Source organism: Mandrillus leucophaeus, unplaced genomic scaffold (assembly GCF_000951045.1).
Source record: "Mandrillus leucophaeus isolate KB7577 unplaced genomic scaffold, Mleu.le_1.0 Scaffold118, whole genome shotgun sequence".
NCBI classification, from domain to species: Eukaryota; Metazoa; Chordata; class Mammalia; order Primates; family Cercopithecidae; genus Mandrillus; species Mandrillus leucophaeus.
This window is the reverse complement of record NW_012100098.1, coordinates 1,984,270-2,001,061: the sequence shown is the minus strand read 5'-3', so window position 1 is coordinate 2,001,061 and position 16,792 is coordinate 1,984,270. Positions and strand designations below refer to the sequence as shown.

General features: G+C 42.0%; 1 protein-coding gene across 2 annotated transcripts in view; it reads left to right on the top strand.

Annotated features, from left to right (window-relative positions):
* SLC4A8 (solute carrier family 4, sodium bicarbonate cotransporter, member 8) overlaps nucleotides 1-16,792 on the top strand; it is a 129,018-nt gene that overhangs the window by 91,076 nt on the left and 21,150 nt on the right. For both annotated transcript variants that reach the window (XM_012002467.1, XM_012002472.1), the window contains 5 exons: nucleotides 7,457-7,570; nucleotides 10,358-10,519; nucleotides 11,357-11,608; nucleotides 15,291-15,359; nucleotides 16,477-16,650. In XM_012002467.1, the coding sequence (XP_011857857.1) occupies nucleotides 7,457-7,570; nucleotides 10,358-10,519; nucleotides 11,357-11,608; nucleotides 15,291-15,359; nucleotides 16,477-16,650 (771 nt within the window). The remainder of the gene's footprint in view (nucleotides 1-7,456; nucleotides 7,571-10,357; nucleotides 10,520-11,356; nucleotides 11,609-15,290; nucleotides 15,360-16,476; nucleotides 16,651-16,792) is intronic.

Below are 16,792 nucleotides of genomic sequence, written 5' to 3'. Positions count from 1 at the left end.
AAAAGGGCCGAATTATCCCTTTAAGTGCTGCCAAGAATTCACTTGGGTTTGTGATATTTGGTGGTACAATGCCACATGCCCACAGCAGCATAATATTGTACTTTGCTAAAGGTAGACAGATGAATTCTCTATTTCTCAGCAGTCATTTCCCCAAAAAGTATAATGTTTGTTTTTAGTTAAAATAGTATTGTTTTACCGTACCACATGATGACTCCCTGCAAGTTGTCATGCGAAGTGCCCCAAATTTGTATTTTCTCATTTCTGAGCTCTTTACCTGCCTCCATTTCTACATTTTTCAGGGGCCAGAGGCTCATCTCTGCAATTTTTCCATGTATCGCCTCCTGATTTGACTTCACTGCTTATCTGCTGTGACTAGCAGTGTGATTTTGGACACTGAATTTCAGATGTGGCCAGGCACGGTGGCTCACATCTGTAATCCCAGCACTTTAAGAGAGGCTGAGGCAGGCGGATCACCGGAGGTCAGGAGTTCGAGACCAGCCTGGCTAACATGGCAAAACCCTTTCTCTACTAAAAATCCAAAAATTAGCTGGGCGTGGTGCCAGGTGCCTGTAATCCCAGCTACTTGGGAGGCTGAGGCAGGAGAAGCACCTGAACCCGGGAGGCGGAGGTTGCAGTGAGCCAAGATCACCCTACTGCACTCCAGCCTGGGCAACAGAGCGAGACTCCGTCTCAAAAAAAAAAAAAAAAAAAAAAAAGAATTTCAGATGCAAAGAAACTTTATGTGATGTTATAAAAGACAATTCTTTCCATTTTGGTTATTTCAGTATTTTAGTTGTAACCTGGGATTAAATTAGAGTTTCAAATGTGATGAAAAGTAGAACGATAGCATTCTATAATTTTCCTACTGCTCTGCACCAAATTCCAGAGTCTCTGGAGTTTCTACTTCAAATTACTCAGTCGAATGAAACAGGATTTATTGCTGTTTGCTTAACATATATTTGGTTGAAAGGATTTTTCCAGAAACTGTAGGAAAATAAAGCAGAATCAACTGGGTGAAATATAGCACAAACATTGGATTAGGATGTGGTGAGTTGTGAACAATCAGGATTCTGGTTATGACTGGGGCCCCTGTCTCATAGGAGCTTAATACCATGTGAGCCAGGAATGCAGTGTCCAAGGCCCATGGCCTGGAGACCTGGATGCTGGCTGTGGACCTTGGGCAAGTCCCTCATCCTCTCTGTGCCTCACCTCATCTGCACAATGTTGTGATGACACCTGCCGTCTCTTTCCAATTATGCTTCAAGGATACAGTGAGATCTAATATGATGAACCAAGAGTATAAGGTGGTGTGCTATGGTGGGTCCTAGTTTAGCATGGTGTGCTATGGTGCGTCCTAGTTTAGCATGCTCCCTGCCTTTTCCTCTCTGACATTTTCTTCAATTTGGGAACAGATGGGATTGGCAGAAGGAGGGGAGCTCATGGTGTAGTAATACTCTACTCAAGTATGCCTACTGGTGTTACCTTCTAATGTTGAGTTGGATTTCCTAAAGCAGCCCACTTTGTTACTGAAGTTGCTGACTCCTGTGAAAATCCCCATACTAAGCAGCCTTACAAAATCCAGTCGCCATAGAATAGTGACTCCACACAGGCATCAAAAATGGATTGTCTTCGATTATGTTACAAAGCAAAGGCCTTTTTGGGGGATGGAGGATGATTGGGTGTTTGGATTGAAATGTAGACAAAGGGGCTGGGTGCAGTGGCTCGTGGCTATAATCCCAGCACTTTGGGAGGCCAAGATGGGTGGATTACTTGAAGTCAGGAGTTCAAGACCAGTCTGGCCAACATGGTGAAACCCTATCTCTACTAAAAATACAAAAATTAGCTGGGCATGGTGGTGCATGACTGTAATCCCAGCTACTGGGTTGAGGCACGAGAATCGCTTGAGCCCAGGAGGTGGAGGTTGCAGTGATCTGAGATCGTGCCACTGCACTCCAGCCTGGGTGACAGAGTGAGACTCGATCTCAAAAAAAAAAAAAAAAAAAGTGGACAAAGATAGCTAGCATGTGTATTTTGAGCAAAATACAAATTTTATAATAAAATTTTATAAATAAACTTTGTAAAATCAATGGTATAAAATCAATATTTAAGATTATAGCTTATCTGTTACTTAATTTCATTAAATAGAAAAAGAAATTCAGCCCTTCTGATGCCTAAACATATTGTAGGAAAGTGTACTATGGCTGCCCTTTTTTCTGCCTCACAAAACAGAGGGCTGTTTCTACAAGGCCAAGTTTTGTATAAATGCAATTTTTTTTTTTTTGAGATGGAGTCTTGCTCTGTCGCCTGGCTGGAGTATGGTGGTGTGATCTCACTGCAACCTCCGCCTCCTCCCGAGTAACTGGGACTACAGGCACGCACCACCACACCCAGCTAATTTTTGTATTTTTAGTAGAGATGGGGTTTCACCATGTTGGCCAGGATGGTCTCGATCTCTTGACCTCGTGATCTGCCTGCCTTGGCCTCCCAAAGTGCTGGGATTACAAGCATGAGCCCGGCCAAGTGCTATTCTTTATTTCAGATTGAGAGTTGGGAAAAACTGGAGCAAATAATGGGTTTCTTTCTTGCTTAAAAATGTATTTATATATATGTCTTAATATATACAAGGCAGTTTCCCCTGGAATAAAAGTCTAGAATATACTGCTTAATTTTACACATGTGTGCAGACAATACTATCTGTGAGTGAAAAGTGGATTAATACGTGGATTGGGTCAACTGATTATTAGCATGTTAGGAGTCCTCTGTGTGAGACATGGTGGTATAAATGTGAAGTTCTCACTGTATGCAGATGTTCATGTGAAAGATAGTACTTTCTTCCTGTAAATATCTTTTGATTTCCATTTGTATGGAATCCCAATGAACATATCTTTGGAACACATAATGTGTCAAAATTTGTATTTTGTTCATTGATCTAAATGCCCAAGTAACTAATCAGAAATCCAATTTGGCTCAGATTGGGAATTTTCTTTTAAAGGAAAAAAAAATACAGAAAAGACTACTGGAAGAATCATGTTCAAATGACATTTTACATCAATGTTTCTTCAATATTTTGGAGTTGACTTGGTTGTTTTCTCCTACCTACAATAGAATGTGCCTGCTGTTTCTCTGTCTCTCACTTTGGGCTTGCAGGAAGTACAACGGGAATAGCCTGAGCCTCTTGCTCCCTGTATAATTTATTTGCTTTACCTGAACTGCCTTACCTGCAGTTCATAGTGAGAACACCTGGGGTTGTACTCTGACTCCACCTTTAAGTCTGATAGGGCCAAGTTGCTTTACTTCTCTGGGCATTTTTCTTTAGAATGAATGGGTTAAACTAGATGAGCTCCGAAGTCCCTTGCTGCCCTAACATTCTCTTCTATTTTTATTTTCCTGTGGTTACTACTGTTAGGGTCAGACATGTGAAATGTGAGGGACCATTTAGAGGTTTAGATGTTATATTTTTTTATTATTACAGAGTGTACGCCCAAGTTTAGGACCTGTGTCATTTTTAGTGTCCCCACCCCATTTCTATTTCTGCTCCACTTGTCTTTACTTTCTTTGTAATCATCTCATTTTTTTTCCACTCTTGAAACTCACAACTTTCCAGTCCATGAGCTAGTTTGCTACCATCCCCCTCAAAAACAAATCTATTTAAAACACCCTCCTAGAAAAGCCTCCGAACCACCTTCAGCTAAATTTGTAACATTTATAGAATATTTTAAAATTTTAATTCAACTAGAGTTATGATCCCCAAACAAGTCCTGATGAAGCTATCACAGAAAGGATGTCTTTTTCACCTTGTAGGTATCATTGTTGCTAAATCACATCAGTACAGGCCTTCTGTGGGGAGACAGCAGGGAGCAGGGGCAGGACCAGGGGATGGGAGTAGATACAATTGTGATTCTATGATTCTATCCTTTCCTTTAGGTAAAAAATCCTAGGTTATAAAACAAGGTTCAGGGCCAAGCAGAGTGGCCCACACCTGTAATCCCAGCACTTTGGGAAGTTGAGGCGGGCAGATCGCTTGAGCCCAGGAATTTGAGACCAGCCTGGGCAACATGGCACAACCCTATCTCTACCAAGTACAAAAAAAAAAAAAAAAAATTAGCCAGGCATGGTGGTGTGTGTGTATAGTCCCAGTTACTCAGGAAGGCTGAGGTGAAAGGATCACTTGAGGCCAGGGAGGTCAAAGCTGCAGGGAGCTGTGATGACACAGTGAGTTATTGCACCCCAGCCTGGGTAACAGAGAGACACCTGTCTCAAAAAAAAAACAAAAAAAAAAACCAAAGTTCTGCACTCTTAGGTTGGTAATATAAGATGACCTGCACGGTGTCACAGAGATTTCCCACTCAGTAAATCACTCTGAAAGAGTTTGCATAAGATTCTGTAGACTTGTGGTATTTAATGTGGGTAGTCAATAGCTACATGTGGCAAATGGCCACTTGAACTTTGGCTTGCCAAATTGAGACTGTACTGTACACATAAAATATATACCAGATCTTGAAGGATTGGTACCAAAAAAGAATATAAAACGTTTCATCAATATTTTATATTGGTTACATACTGAAATGACAATATTTTAGATATATCTATTAAATAAAATGATAATTTGATAAATATTATAGTTATTTTCACTTATTTTTATATTTTTTATGTGACTGCTAAACAATTTAAAATTAGACATATGGCTAACATACTTTTTTTTTTTGAGACGGAGTCTCACTCTGTCACCCAGGCTGGAGTACAGTGGCACAATCTCGGCTCACTCCAACCTCTACCTCCTTGGGTTCAAGTGATTCTCCTGCCTCAGCCTCCGTGTAGCTGGGATTACAAGTGTGCACCACCATGCCTGGCTAATTTTTGTATTTTTAATAGTGACAGGGTTTCACCGTGTTGGCCACGCTGGTCTTGAACTCCTGACCTCAAGTGATCCACCCACCTCAGCCTCCCAAAGTGCTGGGCTTATAGGCGTGAGCCACCGTGCCTGGCCTGGCTAATGTAATTCTACTGGACATGCTACTCTACACTTACATGGTATGGGGTAGGCAGTGAAATACCATAGGTAGAAGGTAATTCAGTGAAGCATCCAAATAGACAGAAACAACACAAATATTTTTGCTGGAGGCGGAAGCACTGTGTGGCACAGAACACCTCCCAGAAAGCAGAAAATTTTTCTGCCTGAAAACCAATGTATGTGTGAGACCCCAATTAAAAACAAAAGCAAATAAGGCCCAAACTGCCTTCCCTCAGCTTTGCCTGGGAGCTGCTACCTTTGCACTTATTTTTCTAGCATCTTCTAGGTGCCAAGGATATTAGCCACATGAGGGAGACGAGCATATGTGTTTCATTTTAGGCATTATTCTTTTATGGTTCCCCCTACCCCAGGTATTGTTGAGTCTGTCCAAAGCTGGGTGAAATACCATGCAAGTCTTGCTGCTCTCAGTGTGCTGCTTCTCTCGGCCTTGGTGGAGGCTGAGCCTGTTGCTGGTACCCACCAGCCCAGTAAGTTTTAATGCTGCTTCCTGAAAGAGATTGTATTTGTTTCGTTTTTCACTAGTCACAGTTGTTGTTTAAACTACATCCAATTTGGGGGAAGAATACTTGCCTCTGATGGAAAGAGAGATAGGGGATTTATTGCTTCAAGTGTTTTAAATTAAAGCTATTCTCACAAAAAAAAAAAAAAAAAAAAGAGAGAGAAAAAGAAAAGAAAGGGAACTCAAATCAGGAGGAAATGGTGGTTTTTCCTGTAAGTGAGGTTTCAGCCAGGCACATTTTCAATACAGGGTACATAAATGGGAGGAGGACTCAGTTAATTAGATATTCTGTGTACAACCATATATGACTAGAACACAGACTTCTGTGAGCCTACATGGCAGTCATGAGAGGTACATATTAAATAAGTTCTGGGTCTTTGTTTCCTATTAGGACAAATAGTTAACAAGTGGCTATTCTGTACTGACTACTTGCTCAGGCCTGGGTGAAGTGCTAGGGGGATGCAACAGAAATTTAGAAGATAGTATCTGTCATCAGATAGGAAGGAAAAACACATGAAACAATCAGGTGCCATATGCGACAGTAGTAAACAGTTGCATGCCCAACTGAGATGTATGTGCTGTAGGAGTTCAGAAGAGAAAAGGGCCACTGGGCCCCAGGATGGTCAAGTGGGCTTCATGTTGGGGATGGGGAGGCAGTGGATACTCAGAGAATTTATATTACATTCAGAGAAGAACTAACAAAACCATGGAGGAGGAACTGGAAACCTTGGGCTTCAAACCACAGTGAAGTCAGGCTAAGGTACCAGTGATATTACGTGTGGCTAAGATATATTTTGCTCTCACTCTTTTGGAAACTTAGATTAAGGCAGGCACGGGTCATTTGCCAGGCACTGTATTTTATTAAAGCCACACTATAAAGTGAGGCAGTCCTTTTAAGATGGATCCTAAATTGGATGGGAATCTCCAACAAAATAGAGATATGTGCCATGGTGGAAAATAAAGCAGTAAAGAAGTACAGGAAGTTCTGTGGGGAGGGAGGTGGCTGATTTTAAGTAGGATCATCAGAGAAGAGCTCAAGGAGGTGATACTTGAGTTGAACCTAAAAGACGTGAGGGAGCTACCCAAGAGGTTACCTGGAGGAAAGGCATTTTAGGTAGAGGCATGAGCAAGTACAAAGACCCCGAGGTGGGAGTGAGACTGGCATGTTTAAGGAAACAGCAAGGTGGTCTGTGTATCTGGAGCAGAGTGGGCAAGCAGGAGAGCAATAGGAGCTGAGGTGGGAGATGTGACAATGCCAGTTGTGTGGCCCTCAGGCCAAGAAGGCTTTTTGGCCCAGGAGCCATTTCAGGGTTTTGATAGAGGAGTGACATGACCCAACTTATGTTTCAAATGATTACTCCAGTGGCTGCATTTAAAAAACACTGGAGGGCAAAGGCAGAAGCAAGTCAGGAGGCTGCTACCATTACCCAAACAGGAGCTGATGGTGACTTGGATCTGGGTGGGAGCAGTGGCGGTGGTAAGAAGCGATCAGACTTGGGATATGTTCTGAAGGGAGAGCCAATAGGACTTGCAAAAAGACTGGATATTGGGTATGAGGGAGAAGTGGAGTTGATGCTGCTGCTGAGGTTTTTGGCTAGCACTGAAGACCTTGGCTGGTCCCAGAAAATCCAAGTTCTCAGAACTACAGTCCCAACTTTGCCCTAAATGCCCCAAACATAACTCTTCAGAGGCTGGTCTGGGTTATGTTAGCATTTGTCAGGAGGGTTCATTTTCCCTCATCATATCCACACTTTATAGGCATTAATTGGGCGATTAACATATTCCTGTTATTTAAATTTGCTTGCATTAATTCAACCATAAGATGAAAACATTCTTCTGGGGATTTTTAAGCCTTTTACAATACTAACCTCTTTTCTACTGTATTTGACCTGCCAAAACATGTTTCCACTTCTTTCTCATGCCAGGTACGCTCCATGGTGAGTGACTTTGCTGTTTTCCTCACTATCTTCACAATGGTGATTATTGATTTTTTGATTGGAGTCCCATCACCAAAGCTTCAAGTTCCCAGTGTGTTCAAGGTAAACAGATCTCAGAGTGCTTGGTGCACTCATGTAATTTCATACATTCTGATGCCAAGTAAATTTCAAAGGCCTTTTCATATTCTAATCATGAGTTTTACAGTCCTCTAAATCTGAACCTTGCTCCTCACACCTTGTCATTTAGAAAAGCAAACTTCAGACTTGGTTGAATTCAAGTCAGAAAAGTCAGAGAACAGAAAAACCAAGGTCGTTTAATGAATGAAAAGTATTATTATTATTATTAATACCACTTATTGTTCTTAATATATTAATATTTAAACAATGGGATGTGCACGTTTACATAAATATATTCAAGACACTGTGGAAACATGGGTCTCTGGAACAAGCCTTGCTAACAGCACTTCCATTGAGCATCAGCTGTATAAGGGCACTGGGAAGGATGAAAAAGGTAAAGGTCTTGGCCTGAACCTTCAAGGATGGTGCCCCTTCCTTGAAGGAGGAGAATGGAACTAAGAGGAGCATCATCAGGAGTCTGGGGCCCCTGCCAGAGTAATCATGACATCTCTTTTGAAGTCATCTCAATCTGATTTCATTGTTTGTATAACTTTCTCTAATATATGGTATTTTTCAAGAACCTGTACAAAAAGTCAAACAAATATCGATACCTGGAGACTCCAAATCGATTTCAGTTTGGGAGCACTGACTAAGTAGACAAAGAAGATGGAAAAGTTGAGCTCAGTTCCATAGATCCCCATAGGGTGGAGAGGAGAGAAAATCTGTACGTACTCAGTACCTTGAGAAGAATTATGAAGTAGGAAAATGGGAGAAGTTGGTGAGGAGAAGGCCTACAGGAATAAAGGCAGTCCCTGACTTCTAAATGCTCCCTTCAGTTGTCCCTTTCCTTTCTCTTTTTTCTCTCTACCTGTGAAGTAGGCCTGTTGAAATACCTTCTTCCATATTGTCTGAAAATTTTTAATTTTGTTGAATTTGCTGAAATGCCACCAGTTGGAAGTTTATGGACTAACCAATCCCTCTTGTAAGTATAATACCTTCTAGAATATGGCATTCTCACCTTTGTGTGAATGAGCACAATCAGCTTTCTCTCTAATACCTAGCTGAGGTCAGTGCTTCAGGAGGAATGGATTTTGTGTAAAAATAGGTAATTTGGGAACATTAAGCAGTCTTTGGAAAGGTTCCCTAAGGGATAGGCCTAAGATAGTCAGAAGGCACTGAATTTCTGGGACATCTGTGAAGAAGGCCTCTGGGAGGTAGGACAGGGGAGAAAGGGAAACGGGAGAATGTCAAAGAATATGTTGCTCATGACAGACTCCATTTTCAGGAGGCAGAGAAGAAGTTTTCTTCTTTTTGTCCCTCCCTGTTGTACCCCATGACACTTAACTCCCAAGACCCAATCTGAGGGCTAGTACTATTACTAGGGTATAACGTCATTAAGGGTTTATTTAATAAGTTTTTGTGTTGGTCTGAGAACTTAACTACCACTTAGAACATTGTTACTAAGGAAACATAGATTCTGTAAACTTTTAGAAGCTAACCCATTCATAATTTTGGACTTGGTGGTGTTATTAAAGCGTCTTTGAATCCTAGAGCCATACTAATAAGGAACCAAATCAAATATAACAGTCTACTCTTTGTTTCTTGAGTTTGGGTCAACTCTGGGCCAGTTGGTGTCCCTGGCCTTTTATCCTCTAGCACCACTTGCCAAAAAAGGGTGAACTTGTCTTCCTCAGAGTACACTGCAGGGGTAGGGTAAGGATCTAGGTGAGTTTAGATATGTTGTGAACACCCCAATAAGATTTATAAACAGTTGTATTACAGGGGAATTAGAGAGGATCCTAGGTCAAACAAACCCCCAACTTTAGCCGTCTTAGGCTCCTTCTCAGGTCTCTGATGGCTGGACCCCTGTTTCACTACTGATGGGAGAAGACCGTTGGAGCAATCCAGTCCTATCAAAGCCCAAGAGATGCCATGCAGATGGCTGCACTTTGCCTTTGTTTATGCTGTAGACGCACATTATATGGCTCTGGAGAGAAGTAGTAGTAGAATAGTCTAAGTTATTTATATTTGTCTTTGGAGGTCATTAAATTTTTTTGACAACAGATATAGTTGTTAATTATATTTTAATTGGATTAACGTTGAGATACAATTGTTTTCTCTCTACACAGAGGTTTGGAAAGTAAGTGGAAGGAAGTGCAAGATTAATGAATATTTCACAAGAAATTGATAATTGAAGATTGACTGTTTCAAAGGGGATTTGGAACTATTACTGAGCAAAAGGGGCTTGCTGCCCAATGTGCTAGAAGCCAATACTATGATACCAGGTTTTTGAGAGAAGAAAAGTTTTTTATTTCAAGTTTACTAACAAGGAGACAGGAATTCAGCTCAAATCTGTCTCTCTGCACTGGCTTTACTGCAATAATTAGAAAAGGTTTAGGGGTGGATTCTGGGATGGTAGGTTGTTGGTAGAAGGAAAGGGGAGGTCTGGAAAGTCCTCAGGCATTCTTAGTTATCTCTTCATGCTACCTTGGGTCCCATGTGGCAAGGGAGTTTCAGCAAGTTGTTTCTTTTCTTATCTACCACTCTGCAAACCCAAGAATTTCTGTTAGTCGTTGGCGTCTTTAACTCTGGGGAATGGTTTCAGAACAAGGTCATAGATTTCCTAAGGAGTTGCTGTATTTCATGCCTTTTTTTTTTAAGAACCCTCACTCAAGAATAAAAAGAAATATGGATATTGTGATCCAGTTTGATATGTTTTACCCTAATAACTATAACTTAAAATACCAAAATAATATATTTTTTCCCCCTTAGCCAACAAGGGATGATCGCGGATGGATTATTAATCCCATTGGCCCCAATCCCTGGTGGACTGTGATAGCTGCAATTATCCCAGCTCTTCTCTGCACTATCTTGATATTCATGGATCAGCAGATCACAGCTGTCATTATTAACAGGAAGGAACATAAGCTCAAGGTAAAAAGAGGTTCTGACCTAGAAGGCTGCTATGGCAATCTGTTACATTTTTTTTTTTTTTTAATTGTAGGGTAAGCACATCTAGACCAGAAACTATAAAATCTCATAGAAGAGGTTCATAAGAGGTTTCCATTCTTTATTAACAAAGATTGCTTTGGAGATGAGACTAGAGTGGAGCATAGTGGTATGGTATGAAAGCAACGTGGACTCCATTACTGTCCTCTCACACCTGTGGGGAAGGTGATTGGGTAGAGTTCCTGGTGATCCCTATATAGCTATATGCTTTGGGTCAAGCAGCTGTACAGCTTGTCTTCCTGAGGTTCAGGTAGGGGCCTGGGCCATTGTTTCCTAGAGGCAGGTGTTCTCCCATTGGTGTCTGTTACTATAGTTTCTAGGCTGAAACTGGAACCCTAGGATCCTAGGGAAGTAACAGAGCAGGCAAGCAACATCCAAATCTGTCAAGGATCTGGGGGTATGTGGTAAGAAGCCAATAAGTACATTTATCTCTAACTCCTATAGTTTCTACCATCTAGAATGGTCAAGATGTGGCATGGTGTCTGATTACTCTTCCAGAGAGGAATGGATCTTTGAATGTGTAAGACGCAGAGTAAGCTAGAGGCACTTGGAAAAAGAATCAATATTGGCATATATAGGACAGGCTAAGATTCCCCTTTTTCTTCTTTGTTTCCTCCTAACCAGGAGGGGCTACAAGACTCCTCTTGGATCCCTGAACCCCTTCCTTCTTATCCATACACCCCTTCCTGCTTTGGGCCTGAGACCCCTAGCTCACTGTTCTATGCCCGACTACAGCTAGCCTACTGATGTGTTTCCCCACAGAAAGGCTGTGGCTACCACCTGGACCTACTGATGGTGGCCATCATGCTGGGTGTCTGCTCCATCATGGGCCTGCCCTGGTTTGTAGCTGCAACCGTCTTGTCCATCACACATGTGAACAGCCTCAAGCTAGAATCTGAATGCTCTGCTCCTGGAGAACAGCCCAAATTCCTGGGCATCCGAGAACAAAGAGTGACAGGCCTTATGATCTTTGTGCTGATGGGCTGCTCAGTCTTCATGACGGCTATCTTAAAGGTAATCATCCCTTCACTTATTCGGCAAATATCAAGGGCCTGATTTGTGCCAGGAATCCTGCCAGGTGCTGGAAATACAGTGGTGCCAAACAGATATATGTACAAATTCCTGCCCTGAAAGAGTTTATTCTACAGGGGTAAGGCAGATAATATGTAGTTAAGAAAATTAGTTAAGAAAACAAACATGATAACTACAGAATGTGAGTAGTGATATAAAGGAAATACACAGTGCTTTCTGGCACTATAGAGAATTCAGAGGGGTCTATTTTAGTTAGGGTGGTCAGAGAAGACTTCTCTGAGGAGATGCTATTTAAGATGAGGTGTAGGCCGGGCGCGGTGGCTCACACCTGTAATCCCAGCACTTTGGGAGGCTGAGGCGGGCGGATCATGAGGTCAGGAGATTGAGACTATCCTGGCTAACGCGGTGAAACTCTGTCTCTACTGAAAATACAAAAACAAAATTAGGCGTGGTGGCGGGCACCTGTAGTCCCAGCTACTTGGGAGGCTGAGGCCAGAGAATGGCGTGAACCCAGGAGGCAGAGCTTGCAGTGAGCCGAGATCCCACCACTGCACTGCAGCCTGGGAGACAGAGTGAGACTCCGTCTCAAAAAAAAAAAAGATGAGATGGAGCCAGTCATGCCGTGGATGGTGGGAGATGGCATGGAAGGAGGGGAGAAAAGTGAAAAGCAGTCTAGTCAGGCCCTGAGGTGGGAAAGAGTGATACGAAATGTCAGGGCCATGTAGCTCATGGGCATTGAGTCAAGACAAGAGCACAGTGCAATGAGAAGGAAAGAGGGGCAGGGGCGGGTCACATAGGGCCTTGTCGACGGTGGGTAAGGTAACTTTTGAAGGGTTTTAACAGGAGAGGGACATGATCCAGCTAGTTTAAAAGATCACTCTGGCTGATGTCTAGGGAAGAATAGAAGCAGACAGACCAGTGAAGCTGTTGCAGGTAACAGATGCTGGTGTCTTGGATAAGGAAGCTGGTAGCAGGGACAGATAAAAAGGCATAGCTTCTATATAGCATGGTGGCAGACCCAAAGGTCTCAATTGTTGACTGGATGTGGAATGGGGTGAGGAAAATAGAAAAATCGAAGAAGCCTATTAGGTTTCTGACTTGACCATCTGGTGGAGAGTGATGACATTTATGAAGATGGAAAAGATTGTATGATTTTTGTGAGGGGTAGGGCTGTGATCAGATTTGGAGTGAGATGTCTGGGAGTCATCTAAGTGAAGAGGCTAGAGGAGGTTTCTGGAATAAAATATAAATTTGAGAGTCACCAGCACATAGGTGGTATTGAAAGCCGAGGGAATAGATGAGAGAGCTCAGGGAAAAGAGAAGACATAAAAGAGAAGTGGGACATGGGAGAAGAGCAGAGTTAGAGGTTGGGTAGAGGAAGAGATAGCAACAGAGTCTCAGAAGGAGTTGCCAGAGAGGTGGGAGGAAAACTAGGGGGATGTGGTATCAGGGAAGCCAAGTGAGGACAATGTTTCAAGAAAGAGGGATTGGGTAGACACATCTTGGAAGATGAAGACTAAGCTAAGGCCATTGGATTTAGCAACATTGGAGGCCTCGGGTTATCTGACAAGAGCAGAGTCAGTGGATTGCATTAGCAAAAGCAGAAGCTGACCATCATAAAAATCATTGTGTTCTGAAATGAAATGATTACATGTAAGTTAAATTACAGGCCTCCGTGTCTGGCTCTTCCTCCACCCCTGTCTGGGGATGGGCAGACACACACACACACACACACACACACACACACACACACACCCCTCTTTAACAGAAATGAAGCCTTTTAAATCTTCCATAATCTCAAAATTTTTCCAAATCTTTAGGGATTTAGTGTATTTTAACATGGAACTTTTTTGCTGACCAGTAACTTGAGGCAGGAGTTGAGGGTATCTTCTCAGAGAAGGAATTCAGTGGAACTATAGGGTAGAAATCCAATTATAGGTGGCTAAAGAGTGAATAGGAGGGAAAGAAGTAAAGAGTGCAGGCAAATCTTTCAGGAGGTTTTTCTGTGAAGCAGGATGGAAAAATAGCAGTGGCTAGGATGAGAAGTGGGGCTGAAAGAGAGGGTGGTTTTTTTTTTCCCGCTACAGATAGTGGATACTTTGAACATTAAAAAAATGTTTTGTGGGTGGAAGGCCTGCATTTGGGAGATTGGGGTAAGAAGGAAACTTTACGGCTGTATTACCAGGTACCAATCATTCTGGAGCACTGCCTTGTCTCCCTTGCCTCCTCTTTCCTTCTTTTTGGCAAATCTTCAACCACCCCAGCCTGTACCACAAATGCCCTTCAAGGGTAAGAACTGAGAGGGATGGGAAGGATTTCTGAACCATCTTCTTGTCCCCCTACTTTCCACTCAACCTTACCACCCACCTCTCCTCATGCCCCTTTCCCACCACATATTCCCTGTCCCCATCCCAACTCCCGCTCCCACCTGGTTGAGGCACCATCTGGAAGAGCCTAAACGTTGCTGCTTCTCCAAGATAGAATCATGAAGCCATGGCAGTGGCCATCACTGGGCCTTCCTCTAGCTGCTTCAGGACAGTTCTCTTAGGACAACTATTCAGTAGTTCACAAACAGCATAGAATTGGCATGTCTAGTCACTCTACAGCTGGAACATAAAATCCAATGGGGGGTTTTTCTAGTTCTTTGTTTTTTAAAATTTTACTTTAAGTTCTGGAATATATGTGCAGAACATGCAGGTTTGTTACATAGGTATACATGTGCCATGGTGGTTTGCTGTACCTGTCAACCCATCATCTAGATTTTAAGCCCCACATGCATTAGGTATTTGTCCTAATGCTCTCCCTCCACTTGCCCCCAACCCCCCGACAGGTCCTGGTGTGTGATGTTCCCCTCCCTGTGTCCATGTGTTTTCATTGTTCAGCTTCCACTTATGAGTGAGAACATGCGGTGTTTGGTTTTCTGTTCCAGTGTTAGTTTGGAGGGATTTTCTAAGTCTAAGAATTAGGTTTGGGAATATTCTTTAGCCCTAAAATAAAAACGAGTCCATTTTAGTTTTCAGCTCTGAGACTTTCCTTGCCTTGATTCTATAGGCCCAATTTCCCTACCTCAGAATCAATCTGAAGATTACCTAGGTTGATAGACATGATGTGATCAGAAAGTCGTATTCAAATACTATGTGGATGTTCAAGTGCAATATAATAATGTCGGTGTTTCCCCCCAGACTGTTACCTCTCTGATAAGATACCTCCCCACTCTTGCCCTCAAGCCACTGGTCAGTAAAAATGGAAGCTTTTTTGGTTCACGTTAAAATGCATCAAATCCTTGAGGAGGTGATTGTGAGATTACAGAAGATTTAAAAGGCATTATTTCTATAAGAGAGGGGGTTGTGTGTGTGTGTGTGTGTGTGTGTGTATGTGTATGTGTATGTGTGCCCATCCCCATGGAGGAGGAAGAGCCAGATGGCTGATATAGGAGGCCTAACTTACTTGTAATCATTTCATTTTCGAACAAATGATTTTTATCATTGTCAGCTTCTGCTTTTGCTTCTACTCCTGTCACCCACAAGCAGCAGAAACTAATGCAATGTTTCTGCAGCTATTTTGTGGCTTTATTTCATTCTTGGAGATTTAAAAGTTTATATAGTTTTGAGTGTGCTGTGACACCAAATTTAATTTCTGGCCTTTCTTGTCCTTTTGTCTTCAGTTTATTCCAATGCCAGTACTCTATGGAGTTTTCCTCTACATGGGAGTTTCTTCACTACAGGGAATTCAGGTATTGTATGGTTTAGCCAGGGAAGTTTCTTCTCACTGCATGTCCTGTCCAGGGAGAGACAGCTCCCCAAGAGAAGCGCAACCAGTTCTTGAGAAAATTATTTCCTAGTCTTGCCACTTAGGCTATTTTAGACACTTATTTGGATACAGGGAGAAAAACAGCCATGTTGGCAGGAGAGTACAGAGACTTTCAGGGTGGTCTGGCTTGATGTCATGGCCCCAGTCATTCATTAATTATTCAACAGACAATTTTTTTTGGCACGTATTAAACATTAGGTGCTTTGCCAGGTGCTGGTAAACTTGGATCTGAAAGGTTGATCAAGAACCAAACTGGCTTTCACTCATGGACAGATCTAGTTTAGTGTCAGGCTAAAGTGTAAAAATGGGGTGTTTAACTTTGAGGGGGTTCACTGGCAGAAGAGAGATGGGGGAATAGTGTGAGTTGCTCCTGGTAAGGAGATGTCACTTCTTGTTATACTCTGCATTTTTCCATCCATCAACTCATTGCTCTAAGTCTTTCAAAAAGAAAAATCAGGAGCTTGTCATTGATAACTTGGGTATTCCAGATAATATAGTAACTTAGGCTTATGATTCTTTGTTTGAATGGAATGCCCAATGGCCATTCTTATATACTGAGTTCTAATATGAACTTGGGCAGATTATTTAATCTCTGGTTCTCTTTCTTCCTTTTTGTAAGGATGATCATTTTTTATATATCTAGGATGTTATGAGGTTTTATTTTATCTTTTCACTATAAATAATCAATGAATAGCTCCAAACTCCTAAAACAAGTAAGAGATTTGGTTTTGATAATAAGCAAAAAGATGTAATTTTGTTTCCAACACCCCCTGAGAAAGAGCTCTCTTAGGAGCCACGGAGTGGGATGGGAGAAAGAAGTTTGAACCTAGAATTAGAAAAGATGGATTCAAATTATGACTTTGCCACTTACTAACCTTGGCCAAATTGCCTGGTCTTTTAAAGTCTCAGTTTCCATTTCTGTCCAGAGGAAATGGTGTTACCTACCTTTCAGAGCAGGTGATGTAAGAGATATGAATGGGTCTAAAAGCTTCCGACCCAGAGAGCCCTCCAGAAAATAAATGCCAGTTCCTTCCTTTCAGTTCTTTGATCGTCTAAAGCTCTTTGGGATGCCCGCAAAGCACCAGCCAGATTTCATTTACCTGCGGCATGTGCCACTGCGCAAAGTGCACCTCTTCACCCTCATCCAGCTGACCTGTCTCGTCCTGCTCTGGGTCATCAAGGCATCTCCAGCTGCCATTGTTTTCCCAATGATGGTGAGGTGGTTTTAAAAAATAAATTCTTTTTTTTTTAATCATTGTTATTTTTATTTATTTATTTATTTATTATTATTATTATACTTTAAGTTCTAGGGTACATGTGCATAACGTGCAGGTTTGTTACATATGTATACTTGTG